At 49.5% G+C, this 25,421-nt stretch overlaps 1 protein-coding gene across 1 annotated transcript in view; it reads right to left on the bottom strand.

Moving 5' to 3' along the window:
- LOC137412853 (uncharacterized) overlaps positions 1-25,421 on the bottom strand; it is a 195,351-nt gene that overhangs the window by 77,469 nt on the left and 92,461 nt on the right. Inside the window, 1 exon segment of the mRNA XM_078777326.1 lies at positions 3,633-3,640. Within this exon segment, the coding sequence (XP_078633452.1) occupies positions 3,633-3,640 (8 nt within the window).

The following is a 25,421-nucleotide window of genomic DNA, read 5'->3' as shown; positions in this document are numbered from 1 at the left end:
TTAAGTCGTGACATTGTACAAGTAGTGCGGACGTAGTCAGATTTGGTGGATGATAATGACAAGGGATGTGCTCGTGTAAAGGGATGACAGGGAAAGCACTAGTATTAGGGGAAAGAGTTCACTAGATGATGCTGTGTGTGTGAGCTTGAGGATGCGCTTTAGGTGCAAATGAGGAATTGTGAATGGGAGTCTTTGTGGTGCTGGTGAGCAAATGAGGCAATGCTTGAGAATGATGTGTGTGTGTGTGTGTGTGTGTGTGTGTGTGTGTGTGTGTGTGTGTGTGTGTGTGTGTGTGTGTGTGTGTGTGTATATGAGTAGAGTATTGATGATGTGTGTTATGGCGATGAGTGCATTGACTTGCATGGGGTGCAAGTGAATGAATGGTGTGGAGTGAGTAGTCTGGAATGAGTGGTGTGGAGTGCATGGTGCGAAAGAGTGGATGGGGGAAGATGGACCCCTTCACGAATACCCGGGGAGGGTAGTTTAAAGTTAGGTAGAGGGAGCAGGTAAATTTGTTGGATATTGACATCTGTGGTGCGTGTAGTAGTAAAGAAGTGCTTTGAGGGGGTGCATAAGTGTGTGGAATGGCTGGGCCTGTGAGACTGTTGGTAAGTATGGTTATAGGGGCACTCCGCCACTGGTAGTCTGTCGGCCAGGTGAGGCCGCAGGTAGGCTCTGGGAGCCAGGTAGTGTTCAAAGTTAGAGTTGTGGGGCCCGAGGATCCTAAGGAGAGGACCCGGGTAGCCCAATGCCAGAGGGGGCATTAGTGGGGTGAGAGCGCCAGGGGGGCCTTCCCCAGGTTAGGGTAGTGTGAAGGAGCATGGCAAGCTCGGGTGGCGACGTCAGTGGTGGAGGTGCGCAGGTAGGTAGACCTGCTGGTGGAGCCACACGACCCAGCCCCGAAATTGTGTGAGGGCACAGTATTGAAAAATGGGGGGAGTGAGACCCCAAATTGGGAGGCACCACAGTATGGTCAATGGGAATTGGTTTTTAGAACCACATAGTGTAAAGTGGCCAATTGGATTGGCAGGGCAAGACCCCGGGTAGTGTAAGAGAGTTAAGGTCAAATAGAAGATAGTTAGGAGGAAAATCTCTTCGCACCATCCACATCCACTCACCAAGGTGATAGGACTCCACACCAGGTTTTGCAAATGTTTGGGATGGAAAGACGCATCATGACGTGGGTGAGACATTGTGTGTTATTCCATCCCTTCCTTCTTGGGAGGGATTGGAGACGAATTTGGTTTAGGGGGAGATATGGGAGACGAGACGGTAGAGACGAAATTTGTAAATCTATCTATAATTCCAGCAATCTCTGTGTGTGTGTGTGTGTGTCTGTCTGTGTGTTTGTCTGTGACCGCTGTTTCTCGACAACCACGGGTCCGATATACTTGAAACTTGCCAGGTATATTGCTGGGGACCCGAGGATGTGCCTTTTCAAGGTTTCATATTAATCGGACAATTACTTACCGAGATATGTCCAAAAAACGCTTCAACCAATCAGAGAGCAGCGAGCTATCACGTGTGCCGAACCGTTAATGCAATGCAAGCGTTAATGCGTTAATGCAAGGCTTTTCGTTTTTTTCCCTCTTCTCTTTCTACTTTTCCTTGCGATTAAATTGCAAACAGCCAAAATACGTTGGCGCTAATTGAATAATTGGCCATTAACACTAAAATAATCGTAACTGCGATATGCCAACTTCCGGACAGTGCAGCCTTCCATGTTGTTGTTGTTTGCAGCAGCTGTTTGCAGCAAGGGAAGGCTTTTCTTTTTTCCCCTCTTCTCTTTCTACTTTTCCTTGCGATTAAATTGCAAAAAACCAAAATACGTTGGCGATAATTGAATAATTGGGCATTATGTTTTACAACTAATAAAAACGAATTTGCGATTCATTCGCTTTCCTGCGCGTTTGTGTACGCGATGGCGATTTCTTTACCAAACTCCGGAAGCCGTTCGCTTTGGACCAAACCATTGCATGTAAATAGAGGGGGGGGTTCTGTGGTCGTTGCGAATGGACCAAACCATTCATGTAAATAGAGGGGGGGGATTGTCACTGTACTCGCAAGCCGTTCGCCGTTCGCTTTGGCGTTGCGAATGGACCAAACCATTTCATGTAAATAGAGGGGGGGGATATAATTTTAGATAGATATATAGTACGGGCATATATATAGTACGGGCATGCCCTAGTTGTGTAAATACGGGGAAGGGCAAGGGTAGTGTAGGTGACATGGGGGGTGACGTACGAGTAGGGATGAGCTTTCTCCGCTCGCTCTCCCGCACCCCTCATATCGCATTGCCTTGTGATTACGTGTACCCTTGCGCCCTTGACCCCGCTAACCTCTGCTTTGTCTTCCTCCCCACTCATGGACCCATGGTCTTTTGTCGAGGGGAGTGTGCAGGTGTCCTAAGCCGTGTGGCCGCACTCTGCGCTGCACCCTGCTGCCTGCACTGATACACCATATGGACCAAATGTTCTGTGGCCTGGCACCTTTGCTGGAGCAGACCATTGCTCCCAGCAGCATCTTACTTGCGGACCACTGTTCTTACGTGGCGCACATGCCAAGCAGCCAAAATAAAAAGCGGCTGTGGCTTGTGCCCTTTTTACCAATTAATCTTTGGTGTGCCCGGACACCGGTGTGTACCCCGGTTTAGAATAGGTACACCATATCCCTGCGTGTCGTAAGAGGCGACTAAAAGGGTTGGCGTCAGGAAGGGCATCCCGCCATAAAAACATTGCCTCAAAAAGAGAACCATGACAATTACAACGAGATTTGGGCAGGGTACAGCCCGAAGTACCCCTTGGGGGACCCCCACTCCCTCTCGTCAAAACTCAAGGTGGGGACCCGATCGAAGCAAGGGTGGAAATCACTCCATTTATGACGACGAAAAGTCTGATGCCCGACGTGGAGATCGGTTTCTGAGGTTTGGGACGTGGAATGTAGCGACAATGACAGGGAGATCAGGAGAAGTGGTGGAAGTATTGGTCAGACGAAGAGTGGACATATGTTGTGTGCAGGAGACAAGATGGAAGGGAAGTGGTGTGAGAATGGTGAAGGGTAGGCAGGGACAGAAATACAAGTTTGTGTGGCAAGGGTGCCTGGAGGGCATGAATGGTGTTGGTGTCCTGTTTTCTGAGGAGTTTGTAGACAGTGTGGTGAGTGTGACGAGAGTGAGTGAAAGGTTGATGATGGTGAAAATGATGATTGGAAAGCTCTTGGTGAACGTCATCTCGGGATATGCTCCGCAGGTTGGTCGGAGCGATGAAGAAAAGGACAAGTTCTGGTGTGCAATAGAGAAACTGATGGAAAACGTGAAAGATAAGGAAGTTGTTGTGGTAGGAGGAGCCCTAAATGGACATGTGGGAAGGAGTATGGACGGATTTGAGGGAGTTCATGGGGGTTACGGATATGGTGTGAGAAATGGAGAAGGTGAAAGGATTTTGGAGTTTGCTGATGGAGCTGATTTGTTGATTTGCAATACTCAGTTCCAGAAAGAGGATAATAAGCTTGTTACATACATGTCAGGTGGGTCGACGACAACTGTTGACTACCTGCTGGTGCATAGGCGAGATAGGGGGCATCTCCGGGACACAAAGGTGATCCCGGGGGAGGACGTTGTTTCACAGCACCACTTGGTTGTCTGCGACATAAGGTTGAAAGGTGCGAGGAGAGCTCGGCGGGTGAAGTACCAACCGAGAATGAAGGTGTGGAGGTTGAAAGAGGTGACAGTGAGGAAGGCATTAAAAGAGAGGCTGAGTATGGTAGAGGATGATGTGGTTGAGCTTGAAAGTCGTTGGATGTCAATGAAAGAAAGTCTGTTGGGAGCCATTGGTGAGGTATGTGGATGGACAAAAGGACCACCGAGGCACTGGGAAACATGGTGGTGGGATGATGAAGTTGGAAAGAAGATTGACAAGAAGAGGAAGAAGTTCAAGGAGTGGCAGAAGGCGAAGGGTACGGGGGCAGAAAAGGAAGAGCATGAAGTTATAAGGCAGCCAAGAAGGCTGCAAAGAAAGAGGTAGCAAAGGCGCAGGAGGCATGTCGGAAAATGTTCGGAGAACGCTTGGATTTGGAAGAGGGTCAGAGAGCGGTATTCAGGATGGCAAAGCAGATAGTGAAAGAGAGGTGTGATGTGATGGGGGTGAGTTGCTTGAAGGATGACGTGGGACAAATCATTGTGGACCCAGATGGAATTAAAGGAAGATGGAAGAGATATATGGAAATACTGTTGAATGCAGAGAATGAATGGGATGGCAACATAGATAGTAACCCAGTTTTAGGACCGGCAGAGAAGATAACCGAGAAGGAAGTTGAGGAAGCGATTAAAGCAATGAAGAGTAGAAAAGCGAGAGGGCCGACGGGAATTGTGGCAGATATGTTGAAGGCAGCGGGAAATTGGGGTGTGAAGAGAATGACAGAGATCTGCAATCTGGTGGTGAAAGAAGGCCACATTCCAGTGGGTTGGGAACTGAGTAGCCTCGTCCCTCGAAACAAGGGGAAAGGTGACCCTCTGGACTGTGGCTCGTATCGAGCGATAAAGTTATTGGAGCATGGAATGAAGGTATTGGAAAGGGTGTTGGAGAGGAGGATAGGGAAGAAAGTGAAGATTGACGAAATGCAGTTTGGATTTAGGCCAGGAAGAGGAACGACAGACGCGCTTTTTATTGTGAGGTAGTTGCAGGAGAAGTACATGGAGAAGAGGAAGAAGTTGTTTCTTGGGTTTGTTGATCCAGAGAAAGCATTCGATAGGGTTCCACGTGAAGTAGTGACATGGGCATTGAGGAAGTTAGGAGTGGAGGAATGGTTGATCAGAGTAGTGATGGCAATGTACAAAAGAGCGCGCACAGCTGTAAGGACGAAGGACGGGAACAGTGGTGAGTTTGAGGTGAAGGTGGGAGTGCAGCAGGGGTCGGTACTAAGTCCACTACTATTTGTAGCTGTGACGGAGGTGCTAGCTCGGAACGTAAAGGAGGGTTTACCGTGGGAGTTGTTGTATGCAAATGATGTGGTGTTGATTGCAGAAAGTATGGATGGACTGAAGGAGAAGATGAACAAGTGGAAGGAATGTATGGAGACGAAAGGTCTGAAGGTGAATATCGGAAAAAACAAAGGTGATGGCAAGTGGTAAAGCATTTGGTGAGGTGGAAAGAACTGGGAAGTGGCCATGTGCTATGTGCAGGAAAGGTGTCGGAGTGAACTCAATTCAATGTACAATGTGTGCTGAGTGGGTTCATCAAAAATGTAGTGGTTTGAGAGGGTCATTAACCAGTGTGGCAGCTACATTCAAGTGTAAGGTGTGCACAGAGGGAGCTGCAGATGGAGGAAATGTTGAGTTGGATCTTTGAGACGGCGTGAAGCTGGAAGGTGTGAAAACATTTTGTTACCTAGGAGACATGCTGAATGGAGAAGGTGGATCAGACTCGGCAACGGTTGCTAGAGTGAGATGTGCATGGAAGAAGTTTCGGGAACTGGGTGGCATGCTGACGAGGAGGGGAGTGTCGTTGAAGCTGAAGGGAAAGGTGTATGCTGCATGTGTGAGAAGTGTTATGATTTATGGGAGCGAGAGATGGGTAATGAACGCAGAGCAGCAACGAAGGCTGGAAAGGGTGGAAATGTGAATGGTTCGGTGGATGTGTGGAGTATCGTTGAGAGAGAGGAAGCCAAATGATGAATTGCGAAAGATGATGGGAATAGAGCCTGTGATTGATGCTGTGAAGAGAAACAGGTTGAGATGGTTGGGTCATGTGTTGAGGAAGGATGAAAGTGACTGGTTGAGAAGAGTGATGGAAATGAATGCAGAAGGAAGGAGAGGATGGGGAAGACCGAGAAAGACTTGGCTAAAGATGGTCGAAGAAGAAATGCGGGCCAGGGGGTTAACAAGGGTAGATGCAGAAAATAGGGCAAAATGGAGAACATTGCGATGGGGACCGCAGGGCTAACCCCCGCTCTTGCAGGGAAAATGGCCTTTTAAAATGCCTGTTGTTGTTTTGTTTGGTGTGCCCGGACAAAAAGATGGTAAACTTCAACGATGGCACACCGAAGATCCATGAAGCCAGAAGGAAGAAGATACAACGGCCCAGCAGTCGAGCCAAGCACAAGGCATCATTTATTATTTCTGAAATGCTTTTGTGCATTGGTGATGGTGCTTTTTGTGCATTTTTTTTAAATTATGGTGCATTTAGTGTGCATATGAGTGCATGGTGTATTGGTGCAGTGCACGGCAATTGTGTTTCCTCTTTTCAAAATTCCTTCTTTCTCCCACAAAAGACAGGTCCTGGGTTGTAGTTTTGTAAATAATTAGTGTCTTGTAAATAACATGCTCCCCACCGGCTTCATGTGTAGTTTGCAAATAATTCCGTAATTCGGTTAATTGTGGGCGTGAGTCAGTTAGGTAGTATACAACGCAGCAGGTGGGACATGTCTAGTGTTAAAACTGTCGCACTCAGGGTGAGGTTAAATGTCGAGGGGAACCACACCTAAGTGTCACACTAATTGTTATAAGAGTCGTCCTGACCCAGGTATCGGAAGGCGGCCGTCCTCACTGATATGTGGTTCGGCTCGGAACGAGCCTGGCGAAAGGAGGGGTGCATTGTTGCGGTTTTGAGAACCCACATTGGTAACATAATTAAAGGTTAAAGGTTGCACCCCATAGGTAGGCCACATGCAACACGTAGGTCACCTTAGGACTGTAGTTATTTCATAGTATGTGTTTAGATAAGGCCATGTCCAGTAGTTGCATCTGCGTTGTGTAATACAAACAAGAGTAGGCCCCATTCGTTCATTTTTGCAGCCTCCCTTCCATCGACGCCATTAAGCGCGAGCCAGTCTGTACATCGCCCTCGCCCTTTAGGTTGCCAGCAGCCTTCGCGAACTCGTTGGGCTTCCGCTCAAACCAGCCCAAAGGCCACGAGGTAAGGCCCGAAAAGGGGGCGGAGCGCAAGGGTGGAGGTGCAGCCACGTCAAGCAGCCATCAAGGCGGAGCCGATAAGCCCTCACCAGCCAACCAGGGCTCGAGTGGGATCGCCTTACAGGGAGCGTCTAGTAAGTTTGAGAGGGTTCGCTGGGCAAGGCTATATAAGCCTTTGCACAAAGCCCTTGAACAGGACTGGTACGAAAGTTGAGTTATGAGCGGGGAGAGAGAGGCGCTTGACCTGATCGGAGCTGACTTACAGGAGAGACGTGCTGTGGCAAGCATTTTACAAAGGGCGGGCGTGCGGCACACGCTGCAGCCGAAGGACATTGGTAAAAGGTGCTTGGATCGATCATAGTAATACCGGGAGCGCATGTAAAGGCGCCGGTACACGTATTACGTACGCCGTCTGATTGCCAACTTACCTATCCCCCGCTATATAATTGTCCGTTTCGCACCTACGCCATGGGGAGAGCTGCCTGCCGTCTTCCACCATCTGCACGGTACGAGTCGGGGACCGGACGAGCTGTGGACCCTTGGACCCTCAACCAGATTCATCTTCAAACCCCGTGTGAGTGACCCTGAGAGTGAGTCTGAGAGTGAACGGGCCCGTGTCCAGGTATAAGTTAAGACTGCTATTCAGGCTGCCCTGTGTATCTGCTTCTCCCTCTTTCTTATGCATTCTTTTCTTCTTTTCCTCTTCTAATTGGACGAAGTGTAATAAATTCCTTGTTCTTCCTGGTTTCCTCTCAATTCGACCATTTTAGTCTTTTCCTCAATTGGGTAAGCGTGGCACGATTAAGAACCGCTCCAATCAGGTTTAGTTCCCATTAATGGCCCGAATCGCGGCTCGCTTTGCTCGGCGTGTCCACTAACGCCGTGGTTCGGGTGGGGTTATCTCCTTGCTTCACGGTCGGTGTTAGTGCTTAGGTAATAGGACTAAATTCGACCAACAACCCTATTTAACAGCGACCGGAAGGAACGTGATAGCTCCGGATTGCGTCGGCTAGTAAAAAGGACAAGGGGATTAATCCCCCCTTCATAAGGGGAAGGCCGACGTTAGAGAACCGCAACAATATATATATATATATATATATATATATATATATATATATATATATATATATATATGTATATATATATATATATATATGTATATATATATATATATATATATATATATATATATATACATATATATATATATATATATACATATATATATATATATATATATACATATATATATATATATATATACATATATATATATATATACATATATATATATATACATATACATATATATATATATATATATATATATATATATATATATATATATATATATATATATATATATATATATATATATATATATATATATATATATATATATATATATATATATATATATATATATATATATATATATATATATATATATATATATATATATTGTTGCGGTTTTTAGAACCTTCACATGTAAATTTAGTATTAAATTCCTTTATAAATAAACCCCTGTGTACATTTCCCCTTAATTGGCTGTTAATTGAAATAAGTGCACCTTAGTTAGTCCATGTACAACACGTAGCGAATCATAGGACCTCTCTATAGTTATATCGTTATTCTGTGTTCCAGGCAAGGCCGTGTGTCCAATAATTGACTCTCCGTTGCATCAAATCAAATAAGATAGGATCCCCTGCAATATCCCCATGGCCTCCTAAAAGTGCCAGTAAGGCAGCGTTCGCTGCCCTTTGGCTCGGGCTCATTTGATTGCCCCAAGACGCCATTGCCCATGTGCTCCATCTCGGAAAAGAAGAGGGAGGAGCCGGCAGAGTACGGGCGTGGCACCACCTCATCATAAAAGGTGGAGTCAGCCAGCCCTTACCAACCAACCAGGAATCAGTGGGCATGGCTTGAGAGGGCGGAGAGAGAAAGATCTGGCAGGTTCGTGAGGGTTCCATGGGGGTGGAGATAAAAACCTGTTGCGCGGAGCCCCCACCGTAGTTCTGTGGAGGGAGGCGCTTGAGCAAGTTACAAGAGGGAGAGGGAGAGAGACGCATGAGCAAGGTGCACAAGTTGAGAGGATCGTTCATTCATTTGCTTGGCGCGAAGGTCCTGCGGCGAATGAGAATCGGCACGCCCTGCTCACGATACCAACCAGCACTGACGACCGGGTTTTTCGTGGCGGAACAAGAACAAGTGCGTGCACGCGGACCTCGACGTCGTGCCGCGATCCTCGGACCTCCCTGTCGCCCGTTCTGTGGACCGACTGCTCTTCTCTTCCCTCCATTCAATTCCCAATTCGTGTACGTGAGTTTGGCTTGTTTTGTCTTGTCCCTGGGAATAAGTTAAGCCTGTTTAAGGATTGCACTGTGTCTCCTCTTCTGTATATTACCTTCGTTTCTTCTTCTTTCTTTGGTTTGTTGTAAATAATAATAAATACCTGTTCCTCCTTACTTTGGTTTCTTTCTCATCCGACCGCTTTAGTGATTTCCCGATTGAGTACCTGTGGCACGATTTTGGCCGAACCGCTTCGCAATCGGGTTTAGTCTATTGCTAACGGCTCGGATTCCGGACTGCTAAACCGCTCGGCAAAATACCATCTTGTCCGGGATTCGAGCGTTACTTGTCTCCCTGTTCTGTGGAGGGACTGATAAAGGTATTCGGGATAAACCCTGGACCAATAACCCTGATCAGTTCCACCCCACAGAAGAGCGTTACAAGTACCAGGACCGGTCGGACGGCCAGCTTAAAAAGACGAGGGGATTAAACCCCCCTCGGTAAGGGGAGTGCCGTCCCCCGGATTCCGTAACAATTGGTGTCGGGGAGTGGGATTTGAGGCCCGAACCAAATTTTTAAAACTAAAAATTTGGTCGAAATTACGAGTGGCCGAAATTTCGTGTAATATTCCAAATTAAAGTTATGCCATGGATGATCAAGGCGGTCGGATGCCGGTGGGGGTAGAAGAAGAGGAGTTGGAGGTAACCCAGGACCCCAGGGAGGAATTGGAGGAGGAGAGCGACGAGGATGTGGTGGAGGGGCGTTCAGGCGCACAAGATGGCGGCCTCGCGCACAAGGTTTCAGGCGCACAAAATGGCGGCGCCGCGGAGGCCGAGCCCGCGGTGGCAGCTGGGGCCACTGTGCCAATCGGGTTTGATTTTAGATTATTCCTGACCCAACTGGATGCAAAGATGGATAAAATGAGGGATGAAGCGAGGAGTACCAGTGCCCAAATTGGGAAGTTGGACAGTAAATTTGGGGAATTGGGAAATCAAATCGGGGGGCAAGAAGCCAAATTTGAGGGTTTCGACAACAAATTTGAGGGTTTAGACAACAAATTTGAGGGGTTAGACAACAGGTTGGAAGGGCTGGAAGGTAAATTGGGGGGCCAACTGGAGGACATGGGTAATCAAATTGGGGAAATGAAGAATGGGTTAACGGGGTTGGAAAATCGAATGGCCGCCCAGGAGAACCAGATGGAAGGGGTGAAGAATGGGTTAACGGGGCTAGAAGACAAGATGGGAGGCAAATTGAGGGAGATGGGGGAGCAATCCACCCGGGAAGTCAAAGAAATGGGGGAGCAGATAGAGGAGGTAAAAATCGGGTTAGAAACCAAATTGGACCACCACAAGGGGGATTTGGAGCAGATGAGGGCAGCATCTACCAAAGAGATGGGAGAGATGGGGGAGGATGTCAGGCGAGGTGTGAGCGAAGAGGTCACGGGAGTACGCGAGGAGGTAAAGCGGGGTGAGGAGCGCATGGAGAAAGAGGTGAGGACCAGTACGGCTAGGTTACAGGGGGGCATAGAAGACCTGACGCGGGGAGTAGAGCAGCTGACGGTAGGACAAAAGGAGTTCGGGGAGCAGGTGGAAAAGAACACGGCGGTGATAGGAGGGTTGAAAGTGACACAAAAAGAGATTAAAAAAGAACTGATAGCGACAAAGAAAGAATGTCAGATGGTACACGAGGGGTTGACAAAGAGGTTGGACGAGGTGACAGACACAATGGAGACAAAAGAACGGGAAGTCAGGATGCACATAGAAACGACCAAGGTGGCACAAGAGGGAGAAATTGAAGGGGCGCACCGGGAAATAAAGGAGGTGAGGCAAAAATTAGAGGAAGTGGAAGAGGGGGTAAGTGAAATGAAAAAGAGACGAAGGGAGACTAAGAAGGAGATAAAGGAGGAGGTAATGGAATTGGTGCAAGGTCTGTGCTCACAGCGTGATGATGTGCTTACTGACCAAATAAAGAGTTTGCAGGTGGCGGAGGAGGAGCGGAAGAGAAGAGGTGCCGAGGTGAGTGGCGATATGCTCGGGGATGTATATGGTGTGAGGGGAGATTCAGTGAGCTTGGGTGTTGGTTTAGACCCGGGCGTTCATGAAAGGCCGCTGGTGAGGTGTGCGACTGGTGCAGAGTGTGTGGAAAGAGGAGGTGTGCAAGGATGTCCGACTATGGGGTGTGTGAGGAAAAAGTGTGCGCCGAGGAGTGAGTGTGCTGTCGAGAGTGAGAGTGAACGCACGACGGAGTGTGGTGGTGAGAGTGACATGGAGTGCGAGTCGGTTGTGGCAGGTGAGAAGGAATGCACACCTGGAATGGAAGAATGCACACCTGGAATGGTCGAGCGTGTGCGGGAATGTACACCTGAGTTGGGGGTGGCGCGGGTGCGAGAGGGCACATTGAAGTGCGTGATTGGGTGTGCAAAACAGTGCACACCCCTGGTTGTCACAGAGGATGTGACCAAGGAGTGGGCACGAGGAGATGTGTTGATGAAGTGTGCGAACGACGAGGATGTGCCAAGGTGTGCAGTGGTCAGGTGTGGTTTTTTTTTTTTTTTTGTATACAAGATCGAGGCTCGTGAAAGAGCGAACATTAATCACACAGAAAGACAAACAGACACACAAAACAAATAACATCGGGAGCGGTAGACAAGATGGGGAGGGAGGGGGAAGGACACAAACACAACATTTGAGAGCAGGGACCGAGAGACATGGAGACATCGAGAGAACTATGGGAGGGAGAGGGCTTTGGGGGGGAGGCATGGGAAGGGGGGGGGGGGGGGTGGGAGAGGTATAAAACATATGGACACTGCCAAGACTTCCAGGAAAGAAGTTGGAATTTCAAACAAGGTGGATCTGGGGTGAATTAGTGGGGGTAGAAAAGATAAAGGTTTTGGATGGGTGAAGATAAGAGATGGTGGTGAACAGCTGTTTTGAAGACCTGGAGGGAGGAGTGTGATTGAAGTGAGTGTGGGAGTTTGTTCCAGAGGCGGGAGAAAAGAGGTATGAAAGAGTGAAGGTGAGCAGAGAGCCGAGATTTTGGCAGTTTATCCATCAGAGGGTGGCTGGCAGATCTTGTGCGACCTGTAGGAATATTTGGGGGACAGAGCACAGAGAGAGCTGGGGGAGCAAGGCCGGAGAGGAGTCGGTAGAAGACAGAAAGACCACCTATCTGCCTGCGGTGAGTGAGTGAAAGGCCCTCAGAGATAGCTTCATCGCGGGAGATTCCAATGATTCTGAAAGCTTTGGATTCAACAGCGTGAAGCCGAGCCAGGTGTGAGGAAGGAGCACCAGCCCAGAGGGGGGAACAGTATTCCATTGAGCTGCGGATGAAAGCCTTGTATGTGGTGAGGAGCTCAGGTGTGCCAAGGAAGGACTTCGCACGACGGAGGATGCCCAGTCGGCGACTGGCTTTGGAGGCCAGCTTGGAAATGTGGTTTTCCCAAGAAAGATCATGGCAGATGGTGAGACCCAAAAGCTTGAGCGACAGAACTTCTTGGAGAGGATTGTTGAGAAAGTAGATGGGAGGGTTGTCCAGTCGATCTTTTCGGAGAGACATAGTAAGAGTGTGAGATTTGTCAGGATTGAAAGACATGTTCCACATGTTTGACCAGTCTGTGATTTTGTCCAGGTCTTCAGAGAGTGAGGAGGCTGCAGACTGCCGATCTGAGGGAAGAGGAATGGAGCGGCAGAGAGTGGAGTCATCAGCAAAGAGATACAGAGGATTTTCCAGAGAGCCGGAGAGATCATTGATAAAGACCAGAAAAAGCACAGGGCCCAGCACACTGCCTTGGGGAACTCCAGCCTGAACGGGAAGGGGAGATGAGAGAAATCCATTCAGGGCCACACGTTGACTACGACCAGAGAGGAAGTCTGCAAGCCATGCATGGAGATTTCCATGGATACCATAGGAGGAGAGTTTGGTGAGCAGAGCTGGGTGCCAGACCGTATCGAAGGCACGTGATATGTCAAGGGAGACAGCTCTGATTTCCTGTTTGGCATTGAGGACCTCCATCCATTGTTGAGACAGCAGAAGCAGCATGTCCAGAGTAGAGTGACCTGGTCTGAAACCAAATTGATGATCAGAGATCAAGCCATTGGAGAAGAGGAAAGATTTCATATCCGAAGCAATGATGGATTCCATGACTTTGCTGATAATTGGGAGCAGGCTGATTGGTCTGTAGTTGCAAGGATCTGTTTTTGCACCTTTTGTGTGTAAAGCGGTAATGTTTGCTGATTTCCAGGATGCTGGCAGATGACCTTGAGCAAAAGATAGGGTGAAAAGAACAGAGAGAGGGTGAGATAGAGCGGTAGAGCAGGATTTTAGGACCTGTGGGCTGATGCCATCTGGTCCAGTTGCAGAATCAGAGTCGAGGTTTGACAAAAACTCCTCCACCTTGTCAGGAGAGAAGGTCACAGAGTCCAGGAGCAGTTTGGTTCGACTGGGAAAGGTGGGAACAGAGAGAGATGGGTTTGGGACTAAGGATTTTGAGGCAAACACAGAGTTGAGGCATTCGGCTTTGTCACGTGCGATGTCAACTGTGTGGCCATTTGAGGTAAGGGAGGGGATGGAGGGGGAACAAACACCAGAAACGGATTTGACCAGACGCCACCAGGATTTGGAGGAAGGAGACAGGTTTGAGAGTTCATTCTTGAGTGAGGAGACATAGTGCTTCCTGGCACTCCTGAGGGTAGACACACACTTGTTCCGAGCTTGGTGGAAGGAACTGAGATTTCCTTCAGTTGGATTAGCCTTCCAAGAGGCAAAGGCAAGTTGTTTCAGGGCAACTGCCTCACCACAAGATTCAGTGTACCATGGACGGGAGGAAGGGTAAGACAACTGAAGGCGAGATAGGATAAATCTGTGCATGAGAGAGATCAGTTTGCTTTGGAAGAATTCCCAGGAAGAATTGATGTCAGAGGCAGTGGAGATGGGAGACCAATCCAGACGATTGATGGCTGCTTGAAGACCGTCCCAGTCGGCCTGAGTGAAATGCCAGACTCGTCGACGCTGAGGAGGCTCTCTGAGAATGGCCAGAGAGATGTCCACTTTGACAAGCACATGATCAGAAGAACCGATTGGAGCAGAAGAAGAGCAGCAGACATTAGCAGGGAAGTTAGTCATAACCAAGTCTGGAAGAGAAGATACTCCATTGGCTGAGATCCGGGTCGGTAAATTGACAGATTGTGTCAATCCCAGTGAGTCACAGAAGTCCTTTGCTGAGGTGCCATGACTGGTGAGAGAGGAACCCACACCCAACCAGGGGGCATGATGACAATTGAAGTCACCACATATGAGGAAGAGAGAGTTGGGATGAGTGGATAGAAGTTGGTCCATGTTGTCAGACAGTGAAATGTAGATGGAATGTAGATGGAGTATTGAGCGTGAAAGTGTATGGAGCAGTGTATGAGAGAATAATTGTGATTGTGCATTGTATTGAATGTATTGAGTGTAATGAAGTCTGTGAGCGGAATGAGTGTACCTGGGAGGTGTGTAAGAGGAAGTACAATAACGAAGAGTATGGAGACACCTGGATGTGTGAGGAGGAAGAGGAACGAGTGGTGTGAATATGTACGGGGAGCATCGACGCTAAATGGGATAGCGGTTAGGTTGACGTTTAGCCGACGCGGGCACTCGGTGCGCTTTGTTTGTTGCGGGAGCCGGCGGGGATCGGTGCAGCGTCGCTTCTCTTCGGAGCGTCGTGCACGATCCGGGCCGGGGCCGCCCCGCACGGTCGAGTCCGGGCTTGGCCGGGCAAGGCGACCGGCCCGGTTCGAGGGAAGGTAGAAAGGGCCGGCACGGCGCCCCCTTGTGGTTGCGACGTTCCGGCCGGACAAGATTGGACCATCGGGAAGGAGACCGCAAGGCTCTGCGCCGAGGTGGACCGTGGGATCTCGGCCCAAGCAAACCCCCTCCCCTGAACCGAGTGCCGGACGGATCCAACTGCAGGAAACAAACCACCCGCGTTCATTGTTCGGCTTGGCGAAGCCGAGCTTTGAGCATGTAACGATGCACCGAGGCTCAGAATAATGGACGATGGTAAGGGTAGTGAAATTTGATCGGCAAAATTTGATGGGTAAGTTGATTGGCATGATTGGCAAAATTGATTGGCGTGATGGGCAAAATTTGATTGGCGATGGTGATGTAGAGGAATGGCAACTCTGCCATCCCTCACATCCCCCCAGGCACATGAGTTATAGATTATGGGGTTATGGTCGTGTAAACCAAGCCAGGGAGGGTTTGGATAATGGATTAGGGATCTCGAGAAATGACCATAGGTAACGGTAGAGTTAAGTAGCGACATGTACCTGTAGTAGGGGACGTAGGTAGGTTAGTTGGATTATAATGACAAGGGAGCGCAATAGTACAAGGGGCGACTGGGAAGCGCGAGTTTTAGAAGGGCACCAGGTAGATCAGATGATGCCGTGTGTGTGAGAATCTTTGTGTTGAGCAAATGAGGCAATGCTCGTGAATAGTGCCGTGTGTGTGAAGGAGGTGATGGAGCAGCGTATTGTGAAAAGTGTGAGGTGAATGTGAGTTGTATTGAGCGTGAAAGTGTATGGAGCAGTGTATGAGAGAATAATTGTGATTGTGCATTGTATTGAGTGAATGAAGAAGCCTGGGAGGAAAGGAGGGTGCAAGAGCCACCAGACGTGTGTGAGCACAGGTGTGCAAATCCAGGTGAGAATGGTTGTGGGGAATAAATGGTCTGGAGTAAATGGAGTATGGAATGGATGGTGTGGAGTGAGTATGGTGGAAAACGTGGAGTGGAGTGGTTGGTGCGAAGGGGGTGGATGGGGAAGATGGACCCCCATCATGAATACCCGGGGAGGGTAATTTAAGAGTTAGGTAGAGGGTATAGGTAAATTGTGGTTGGATATTGGCATCTGTGGTGCGTGTGGAAGAATGGTGTTTGGATGGGTGCATTAGTGACGTGGAAATGGCTGGTGGTGTGGCCTGTTGGATGAATGGTTGGTTCAGCGCTCCGCCACTGTTAGTCCGTCGGCCAGGTGAGGCCGCAGGTAGGCTCTGGGAGCCAGTTAGAGTTCAATGGGGCCCGAGGATCCAGAGGAAGGACCCGGGTAGCCCAGTGCCAGAGAGGACACCGAGGGGGTAAGCGCCAGGGAGGGCCTTCCCCAGGTAGGTTAGTGAGGAGCAGGTAAGCTCAGGTGGCAACTTCAGTGGTGGAGGCGCACAGGTAGGTCGACCTGTTAGGGGAGCCACACGACTCAGCCCAGAAATTGTGCGAAGGCACAGGGAGTTGAATCGGGGGAGTGAGACCCCAAATTGGTGAGCCACAGATGGTCAATGGGAGTTTGGTTCTTTGAACCGCATAGAGTGAAGATGGCCAATGGTTTGGCAGGGAAGACCCCGGGTAGTGTAAAGTGTGTTAATGTCATTTAGGAAGTAGTTAGGATCAAAAAAATCTCCTCGCACCATCTACACCCACTCACCTGAGGTGACAGAACTCCACGCCATGCCATGGTTTGTTTGTTTTTTGTTGTTGCAAATGTTTTTGGGAATGTGAGACGCATCATGACGTGGGTGTGACATTGTGCTGTTTGTTCCATCTCTTCCTCCTTATGAGGAATTGATGAGGAATTTGAGTGATGGCAAATTTGGTTTCATTGGGATTGTAACGAATTTGGTATTATGGGAGATAGGGGGAAGACAGGACGTAGTGACGAATTTGTAAATTGTTTTGTAAATACGGGGTAAGGGGCAAGGGTGGAGTAGGTGACAGGTGGGGTGGCGTACGTCAGCGACGAGCTTTCTCTGCTCGCTCTCCAGACGCGCCTCACTCTGCATTGCCTTCATTGATGTGTACAGGCCCTTGCGCCCTTGCCCTTGCTGACTCTGCTTTGTCTTCCTTCCCCCTCCCCCCCCCCCCCCCATGGACCGTGCTCTCTGGGCACTGAGGGAGAGCGTGCGGGAGCCGCAATTGTGTGCCCGAGCCCCCGCTGCCAGCTGCCTGAATCGATGCACCACTTATGGACCGCACGTCTTGCGGCCATGCACCACCATATGGACCACTGTTCTGTGGCCGAGCACCACACTGATGGACCCCACGTTTTGGGGCATGAACCCTCTGCTGGGACCGGCCACGATGGCCCAGGAAGATCTCGCTTGCAGACCTCGGTGAGGTGGCACCAAGCCTACAGGTGGACCACCCATAGTTGGCCCCTGTTGGCCATAAATAAAAACAGTGGACACGGTTGTGCCTTTTGTTTTATTACCACCAAATAGGCCGCAAGCAAGAGCAACAAGATGCAGAACGACAACAACTGGAAGAAGCAGAGTGAGCAGCAAGGAACAGCAAGACCATCAGTTGTTTTATTGGTGCTTTGATTGGTGCTTTGGTGCTTGCATGCTCAGGGATGCATTGCAATAAAATTCGGCATCCCTGGGCATGTGAGGTGATGTATCGATGCAGTGCATGCTTTCTCCTCCCTCCCACAGGGTTCTTTTGCTTTTTGTTTCCCAAAGAAAAATGACAGGTCCTGGGTTGCAGTTTTGTAAATAGTCAAAATAATGTCACTTGTAAATAATGCTCCCCACCGTCAATGTTTAGTTTGAAAATAATTCCGCAATTCGGTTAATTGCGGGCGTGAATCTGTTCGGTAGGATGCAACATAGTAGGGGGACATACTTATTTGTGTTTAAATCTGTCACACTCAGGGCAAGGTGAATTGTAGAGGGAAATTACACCTGCGTGTCACATTAAGTTAAAGTTTTTTCGGCCCGAGACGTGCCGTGAGGAATGAGGGTGCTGTTTTGCGGTTTATCGAACCTTCACATGTAAATTTAGTATTAAATTCCCTTATAAATAAACCCCTGTGTACATTTCCCCTTAATTTGCTATTAATTGAAATAAGTGCACCTTAGTTAGTCCATGTACAACACGTAGCGAAACATAGGACCTCTCCATAGTTATATCGTTATTCTGTGTTCCAGGTAAGGCCGTGTGTCCAATAATTGACTCTCCGTTGCATCAAATCAAATAAGATAGGATCCCCTGCAATATCCCCATGGCCTCCTAAAAGTGCCAGTAAGGCAGCGTTCGCTGCCCTTTGCCTTTGGCTGGGGCTCGTTTCATTGCCCCAAGACGCCATTGCCCATGTGCTCCATCTCGGAGAAGAAGAGGGAGGAGCCGGCAGAGAACGGACGTGGCACCACCTCGTCATAAAAGGTGGAGTCAGCCAGTCCTTACCAAACAACCAGAAATCAGTGGGCATGGCTTGAGAGGGCGGAGAGAGAAAGATCTGGCAGGTTCGTGAAGGATCCACGGGGGTGGAGATAAAACCCGTTGCGCGGAGCCCCCATCGCAGTTCTGTGGAGGGAGGCGCTTGAGCAAGTTACGAGAGGGAGAGGGAGAGAGAAGCATGAGCAAGGAGCACAAGTTGAGAGGATCGTTCATTCATTTGCTTGGCGCGAACGTCCTGCGGCGAATGAGAATCGGCACGCCCTGCTCGCGATACCAACCAGCACTGACGACCGGGTTTTTCGTGGCTGAACAAGAACAAGTGCGCGCGCGCGGACCTCGACGTCGTGCCGCGATCCTCGGACCTCCCTGTCGCCAGTTCTGTGGACCGACTGCTCTTCTCTTCCCTCCATTCAATTCCTGCCTGCAATTCCCCATTCGTGTACGTGAGTTTGTCTTGTTTTGTCTTGTCCCTGGGAATAAGTTAAGCCTGTTTAAGGATTGCACTGTGTCTCCTCTTCTGTAAATTACCTTCGTTTCTTCTTCTTTCTTTGGTTTGTTGTAAATAATAATAAATACCTGTTCCTCCTTACTTTGGTTTCTTTCTCATCCGACCGCTTTAGTGATTTCCCGATTGAGTACCTGTGGCACGATTTTGGCCGAACCGCTTCGCAATTGGGTTTAGTCTATTGCTAACGGCTCGGATTCCGGACTGCTAAACCGCTCGGCAAAATACCATCTTGTCCGGGATTCGAGCGGTACTCGTCTCCCTGTTCTGCGGAGGGACTGATAAAGGTATTCGGGATAAACCCTGGACCAATAACCCTGATCAGTTACACCCCGCAGAAGAGCATTACAAGTACCAGGACCTGTCAGACGGCCAGCTTAAAAAGACGAGGGGATTAAACCCCCCTCGGTAAGGGGAGTGCCGTCCCCCGGATTCCGTAGCAATATATATATATATATATATATATATATATATATATATATATATATATATATATATATATATATTGTAACGGTTTTGAGAAGTGTGTAACGAATTTGAGAAGTGTAACGGTTTTTGAGAAGTGTAACAATTTTGGAGGAAGTGTAACGAATGTAAAAAGTATGGTTTTGTTATGTGTAACACCCTGTTAATGTAAATAATGGTCGCAGCCGTCCTCCTAGTTAATTCCATGAAACATACACGCAGGTCACGATATATCTTTTTAAATAGTGTATTTCCTTATTCTATGTAGGCTAAATATGTGTTTCCCACTAGATTGACTTTGCATTGTATCAAACAAAATAAGCATAGGCCCTTGCAATTTCCCCAAACATCTCCGCTCTCCAAAGTTCCTTTAAAAAGGGTGCGAGTTGTGTTCAATCCCGCGAGCCGCTATTGCCCATGTGCTAATCTCGGAGAAGAAAGGCGTGTCTCCACCTCGGCATAGAGGGGAGGAGTGAGCCAACCCCACATGGCCAATCAGCACCGCGGTGAGCGACCCGGTAGGCGTGCCCTCGCAGCCGGCGGCTTGATTCCGCCCCGAGTTATAAAAGCGACTGTAAGGGACTGCTTCACCAGATGACCTGGGAGATGAGCGAAGAGGCGGCACCAAGAGGAGCGGTGAGATGCGAAACGCTCCAAGCCAAAGAGGAGAGGTACTCGGAAAGGAAACCAGCTTTGGAGAGACGCGCTGAAAGGAGGGAGACGGCTCCACCAGAAGGAGAGGAGTAGGTGTGCCCGAGCCAGCGCGTGACGTCTAAAGCATCGGCAGCGGATACGCGACGAAGGATTTTCCCGCCAAAAACCGCGAGGAATTGAGAGCTGCTGCCTCCGACCCTCCTCCCTCTCCAGCAATTCACCTCAAGCCCTACCTGCCTGCAATATCCCCCGTGTAAGTGTGAACGTCGTCTGTCCTACTCGTTGTCTTGGGGTTAAGTAAAATGAATAGAATAAGCTAATGATGCACTGTGTGACTGCTTTCTCCATCCATTGCTTGTAAATAATTTTGGTCGCTCTCTCTTTTTGCTTGTGTGTGTATAATAAATCTGTTCTTCCTCCGTACTCTGTCTTCTTCTCTTTTCATTCTCTTTCGGTCGCTTTAGAGGTTTCCCGATTGAATATCTGTGGTGCGATCTGGTCAACGTCGGGTTCTAATCGGGGAGTAACTGTTCGGACGCGGTAATACCAACCGCTCGGTAAAATAACATCTTTAATCCGCAACTGTAACAATTGGTTGTCAGGAGTTGGATTCGGACCTGGGACTAAATTTGTTAGGCCCAAATTTTGGAACACCAATTGTGTTATCAGTAACAATTGGTGTCGAGGAGTGAGATCGGACCCGAAGCGCGCTTAACGCGCTCAAAATTACAAGCTGCTGGAAATTTGTGTTGTTTTAAAGCAAAACCCGAATTTTGAGATCGCGCCATGGACAATCAAGGCGATCGGATGTCGGTGGGAGAGATAGACAGGGTGGAATCGACCCAGGACCTCGGGGAAATGTATGTGGAGAAAATGGTGGAGGAGAGTAAAGAAGGTGTGGTTGAGGGGGTATCAGGTGCACAAAATGGCACTCTCGCGCACGAGGTATCAGGCACGCAAAAAGGCGCCTCTTACGAGCGCGCGGCAGCCGAGCCCGCGGTGCCAACGGCCTGGGATCCATTTCTTGCAAATTTGTTGAAATTTTTGACCCAGTGGGATGAAGAAAACAAAATGTATGCCCAGGGGCTCATATCCAACAGGGAAATTAACAACATGGGTGTTCAAATGACTAAGGAACTAAAAGAAAGAACTGAAGAAACAACGAACGGAATGAGGGCCGATAGAGAGGCAAGGGAGCAGAGGGACAGAGACCGCAAGTTGGGCGAAAGGGTCCCAGGGGTGCACGAGGAGGTAAAGCGGGTCGAAAAGCGCTGGTTGAGCGAAGCGGAGGAAAGCACGGGTACAATGACGGGGGTAGAAATCGCGACACGGGGTTTGGAAAAGCCGGCGACCGCTGAGGTAGAGGAGGGTGTTTTATTAAAGCCAGCGGTTGCCGAGGTTAATAAAGAAAAAGCAGTGCTGGGAATTAAAATTGAAGAGATGACGGAGGTAGCCCGGGAATTGCAGGGAGAAATGGATTATGTACAAAGTCCCTGCTCACATCACGATGCTGTGCTTAGCCCGAATGGAAGTTTGCAGGTTCGCGTGGAGAAAAGGATCCCCCAGGTGAGTCGTGCTGTTGTGTATTGTGCGGGGAGATTTTGTAAGAGGATGTTTAGCGACAAAAGAATTTTCGCGCGCTTGGGATCGAGGAAGCATCCGGGCGTTGGTGAAGGGTCCCATGTGAGTGGAAATGGCACGCGTGGGAGGAAAAAGTGTGCGTCGGCGAGTGGGTGTGCTATAAAGTGTGGGAGTGAAACCGAGTGCGAGCGAGAATGCACGTCGGGGTGTACGGAGTGTGACCCGAATAGTGAGTTGGTGATGGCGCAGGTGCGAGAGGGCACATCGGAGCGCGAGTGTGAAACCGAGTGCGAGCGAGAATGCACGTCGGGGTGTACGGAGTGTGACACGAATAGTGAGTTGGTGATGGCGCAGGTGCGAGAGGGCACATCGGAGCGCGAGTGTGCAACCGAGTGCGAGCGAGAATGCACGTCGGGGTGTACGGAGTGTGACACGAATAGTGAGTTGATGATGGCGCAGGTGCGAGAGGGCACATCGGAGCGCGAGTGTGAAACCGAGTGCGAGCGAGAATGCACGTTGGGGTGTACGAAGTGTGACACGGAGAGTAAGGTGGTGGTGGAACGTGTGCGAGAAAGCACACCTGAATTGGTCATGGCGCGAGTGTGGGAGAGCCCATCCGAGCGCGTTAGTGGGTGGATGCAAGAGTGCACGCCCATGGTGAGTGTTACGGAGGACGTAACGGAGGAAAGGTATGGACCAAAGTGTGCGCAAGAGTGTGCGCGAGAGGTGTGGTGTGTAACAGAGAGAGCGTTGGTGGAATGTACGGACGGCGTTGGAACGCCAGGTTTTGTGAGGGTGAAAGGGGTAGCGTATGCGTGTGAGCATGCAAGTAAAGCATCGACGGTAACCGGGTTAGTGGTTAGGGCGACGGATAGCCGATGCGAGCACTCGGGGCGCGGGGTGCTTTGTTGGGTGCGAGGCCCGGCGAGGGTCGATGCTGCGTCGCTTCTCTTCGAAGCGTCGTTGCCGATTCGGGCTTGGCCCCGCCCCGCACGGTCGAGTCCGGGCTTTGTCGGGCGAGGCGACCGGTCCGGTTCGAGGGCGAGTGGGAGGAAGCGGAACGGTGCCCCCTCGTGGGGACGGGGTTCCGACCGGGGGAGATTGAGCCATCGGGCCCGGGACCGCAAGGTGCCGCGCCGAGACGGTGCGTGGAATCTCGGCCCAACCAAACCACCTCCCTTGAACCGAAAGCCGGACGGATTCAACCTGCAGGCAACCAAACCACCCGAATTCATTGCTCGGCTTTACGAACCGAGTTTAATGATGTCACGACGCACCGAGGCTAGGATATAGTGGACTGTGATGATGATAGTAGTGATTTGATACGAAATTTATAATAGTGGGTAGAATTGGCAGTAAATGGAAATTTTTTGAATTGGTTGGAATTTGGACGAACAAAATTTATAGTGAGAGACCCCCGATGTGGTGGGATGGGCAATCCACCATCCCTCACACCAAGTGGGGCAAATGCGCAATAGTTTATGGGGTTGATGGCAGTGAAAACTAGCCCGGGTGGGTTAGGTTATATCGTGTGTAGGGATCTAGCGAAGATGACATGAGGTAACGTTAAGATTAGTTAGTGACTGATACCTGTAGTGGGGACGCAGGTAGATTAGTATGGATGATAATGACGTGGGAGCGCAATAGTTTAAAGGGACGACTGGGAAGCGCAAGGTTCAGAGGGGAGTAGTTAGCTGAGATGATGCCGTGTGTGTGAGGATTGAACAGGTGTGATTGCACAGGTGTGCAACTGAACAGGTGTATGTGGCTGTGTGGAATAAATGGTAGTGTGGAATATCTGGAGTATTGGAATGGATGGTCGTGGAGTGAGTATGGTGGAAATTGTGGAGTGGAGTGGATGGTGCGAAGGTGTGAATGGGGGAAGAGTGGACCCCCATCACGGATACCCGGGGCGGGTAGAGTAAGTGTTAGGTAGAGGGTATAGGTAAATTGTGGTTGGATATTGGCATCTGTGGTGCGGGTGAAAGAATGGTCTTTGGATGGGTGCATTAGTGTTGTGGAAATGGCTGGGCGTGGAGCCTGTTAGTGTGTGTAGTTGGTTTGGGCACTCCACCACTGTGAGGATGTCGGCCAGGTGAGGCCGCAGGTGGGCTCTGGGAGCCGGTAGTTGTGGATGGGGCCCGAGGATCCGGAGGACGGACCCGGGTAGCCCAGTGCCAGAGGGCACCAAGGGGTGACAGAGCCAGGAGAGGGCCTTCCCCAGTTAGTTAGGTTAGGGTGAGGAGCTCGGTAAGCTCGGGTGGCAACTGCAGTGGTGGAGGTGTGCAGGTGGGTAGACCTGCTGGGAGAGCTACACGTCGCAGCCCAGAAATGAATCGGGGGAGTGAGACCCCAAATTGAGAAGCACCACAGTTTGGGCAATGGGAATTGGTTATTAGAACCCATAGTGTAAGTTGGCCAATGGATTGGCAGGGAAAGACCCCGGGTAGTGTAAAGTGTGTTAAAATCATTTAGAGGATAGTTAGGATTGGAGTCTCCTCGCACCATCTGCATCCACTCACCTGAGGTGACAGGTACTCCGCACCATGCCATGTTTAATTATTTTTGATGCAAATGTTTTGGATTGTGAGACGCATCATGACGTGGGTGTGACATTGTGCGTAATTCCATCTCTCCCTCCTTATGAGGATTGATGATGAATTGGTGATGGCAAATTTTGAAGTCAAGGGATTGTGGAGACGAATTTGGTATAGGAGAAATATGGGGAAGACGTGACAGTAGTGACGAATTTGTAAATGGGTAGATTTTGTAAATATGGGGTAAGGACAAGGGTAGTGTAGGTGACAGGGGGGTGATGTACGGTAGGGACGAGCTTTCTCACTTCGCCCTCCGTACGCATTTCGCCTTGCATTGCCTTATTGACGTGTACCCTTGTGACCTTACCCCTCACTCAATTGTCTTTCTTTTGTCTCCCACATGACCTGTGCGCCATTGGGTGCCGAGGGGAGCGTGCGTGAGGTGGCCATTGTGTGCCCGAGATTCCCAGAACCAGCATGCATTGCGTTGATGTACCACTTTATGGACCGCTGTTCTGCGGCCAAGTACCACTTGATGGACCCCAGGTTCTGGGGCAGGGCACCTCTGTTGGAGACCGGCCATAGTGGCCAGGGAATCTTGCTTGCGGACCTCGGTAAGGTGGCACCTATGCCAAACAGGTGGACCAACCTTAGTTGACCCCTGAGGCCCTAAATAAAAACGAACACAAGTTGTGCTTTTTATTATGTCCAAATAGGCCGCATGAAGCCAGAAGACGTCAGGAAGAACATCGGCCCAGCAGAGAAAGTGAAGACCACCACCAGTTGTTTTGTTGTGTGTATTAAGAACCATGGTGACTGCGCACCGAGTGGTGCTTTTGGTGCTTTGTGGTGCTTGTGGTGCTTTTGGTGCTTTTGGGTGCTTTGGTACTGGTGCATCGATGCAATGCGTGCTGTCTCCTCCCTCCCAACAGGTATTTCTTTTTCTTGTTCCCTAAGAAAAGAAAAAAAAACACAGGTCCTGGGTTGCGTTGTAAATAAGAAATCACGTCATTGTAAATAATGCTCCCCACCGTAAATGTATAGTTTGAGAATAATTCCGTAATTCGGTTAGCTGTGGGCTTGAGTCTGTTAGACAGGGTGCAATGCAATAGGGGGACATACTTATTTGTGTTTTAAGATTGTCACACTCAGGGTCAGGTTAATTGTAGAGGGAATTACACCTACGTGTCACACTAAGTTAAAGTTTAGTAGGCCCGAGTAAGGGCCTGAAGAAAGGAGGGTGCAGTGTAACGGTTTTGAGAAGTGTGTAACGAATTTGAG

The sequence above is a fragment of the Myxine glutinosa genome, chromosome 5 (assembly GCF_964187855.1).
Source record: "Myxine glutinosa chromosome 5, kmMyxGlut1.1, whole genome shotgun sequence".
NCBI classification, from domain to species: Eukaryota; Metazoa; Chordata; class Myxini; order Myxiniformes; family Myxinidae; genus Myxine; species Myxine glutinosa.
Note: the sequence above shows the minus strand (reverse complement) of the source record. Positions and strands in the feature narration are given on the sequence as shown.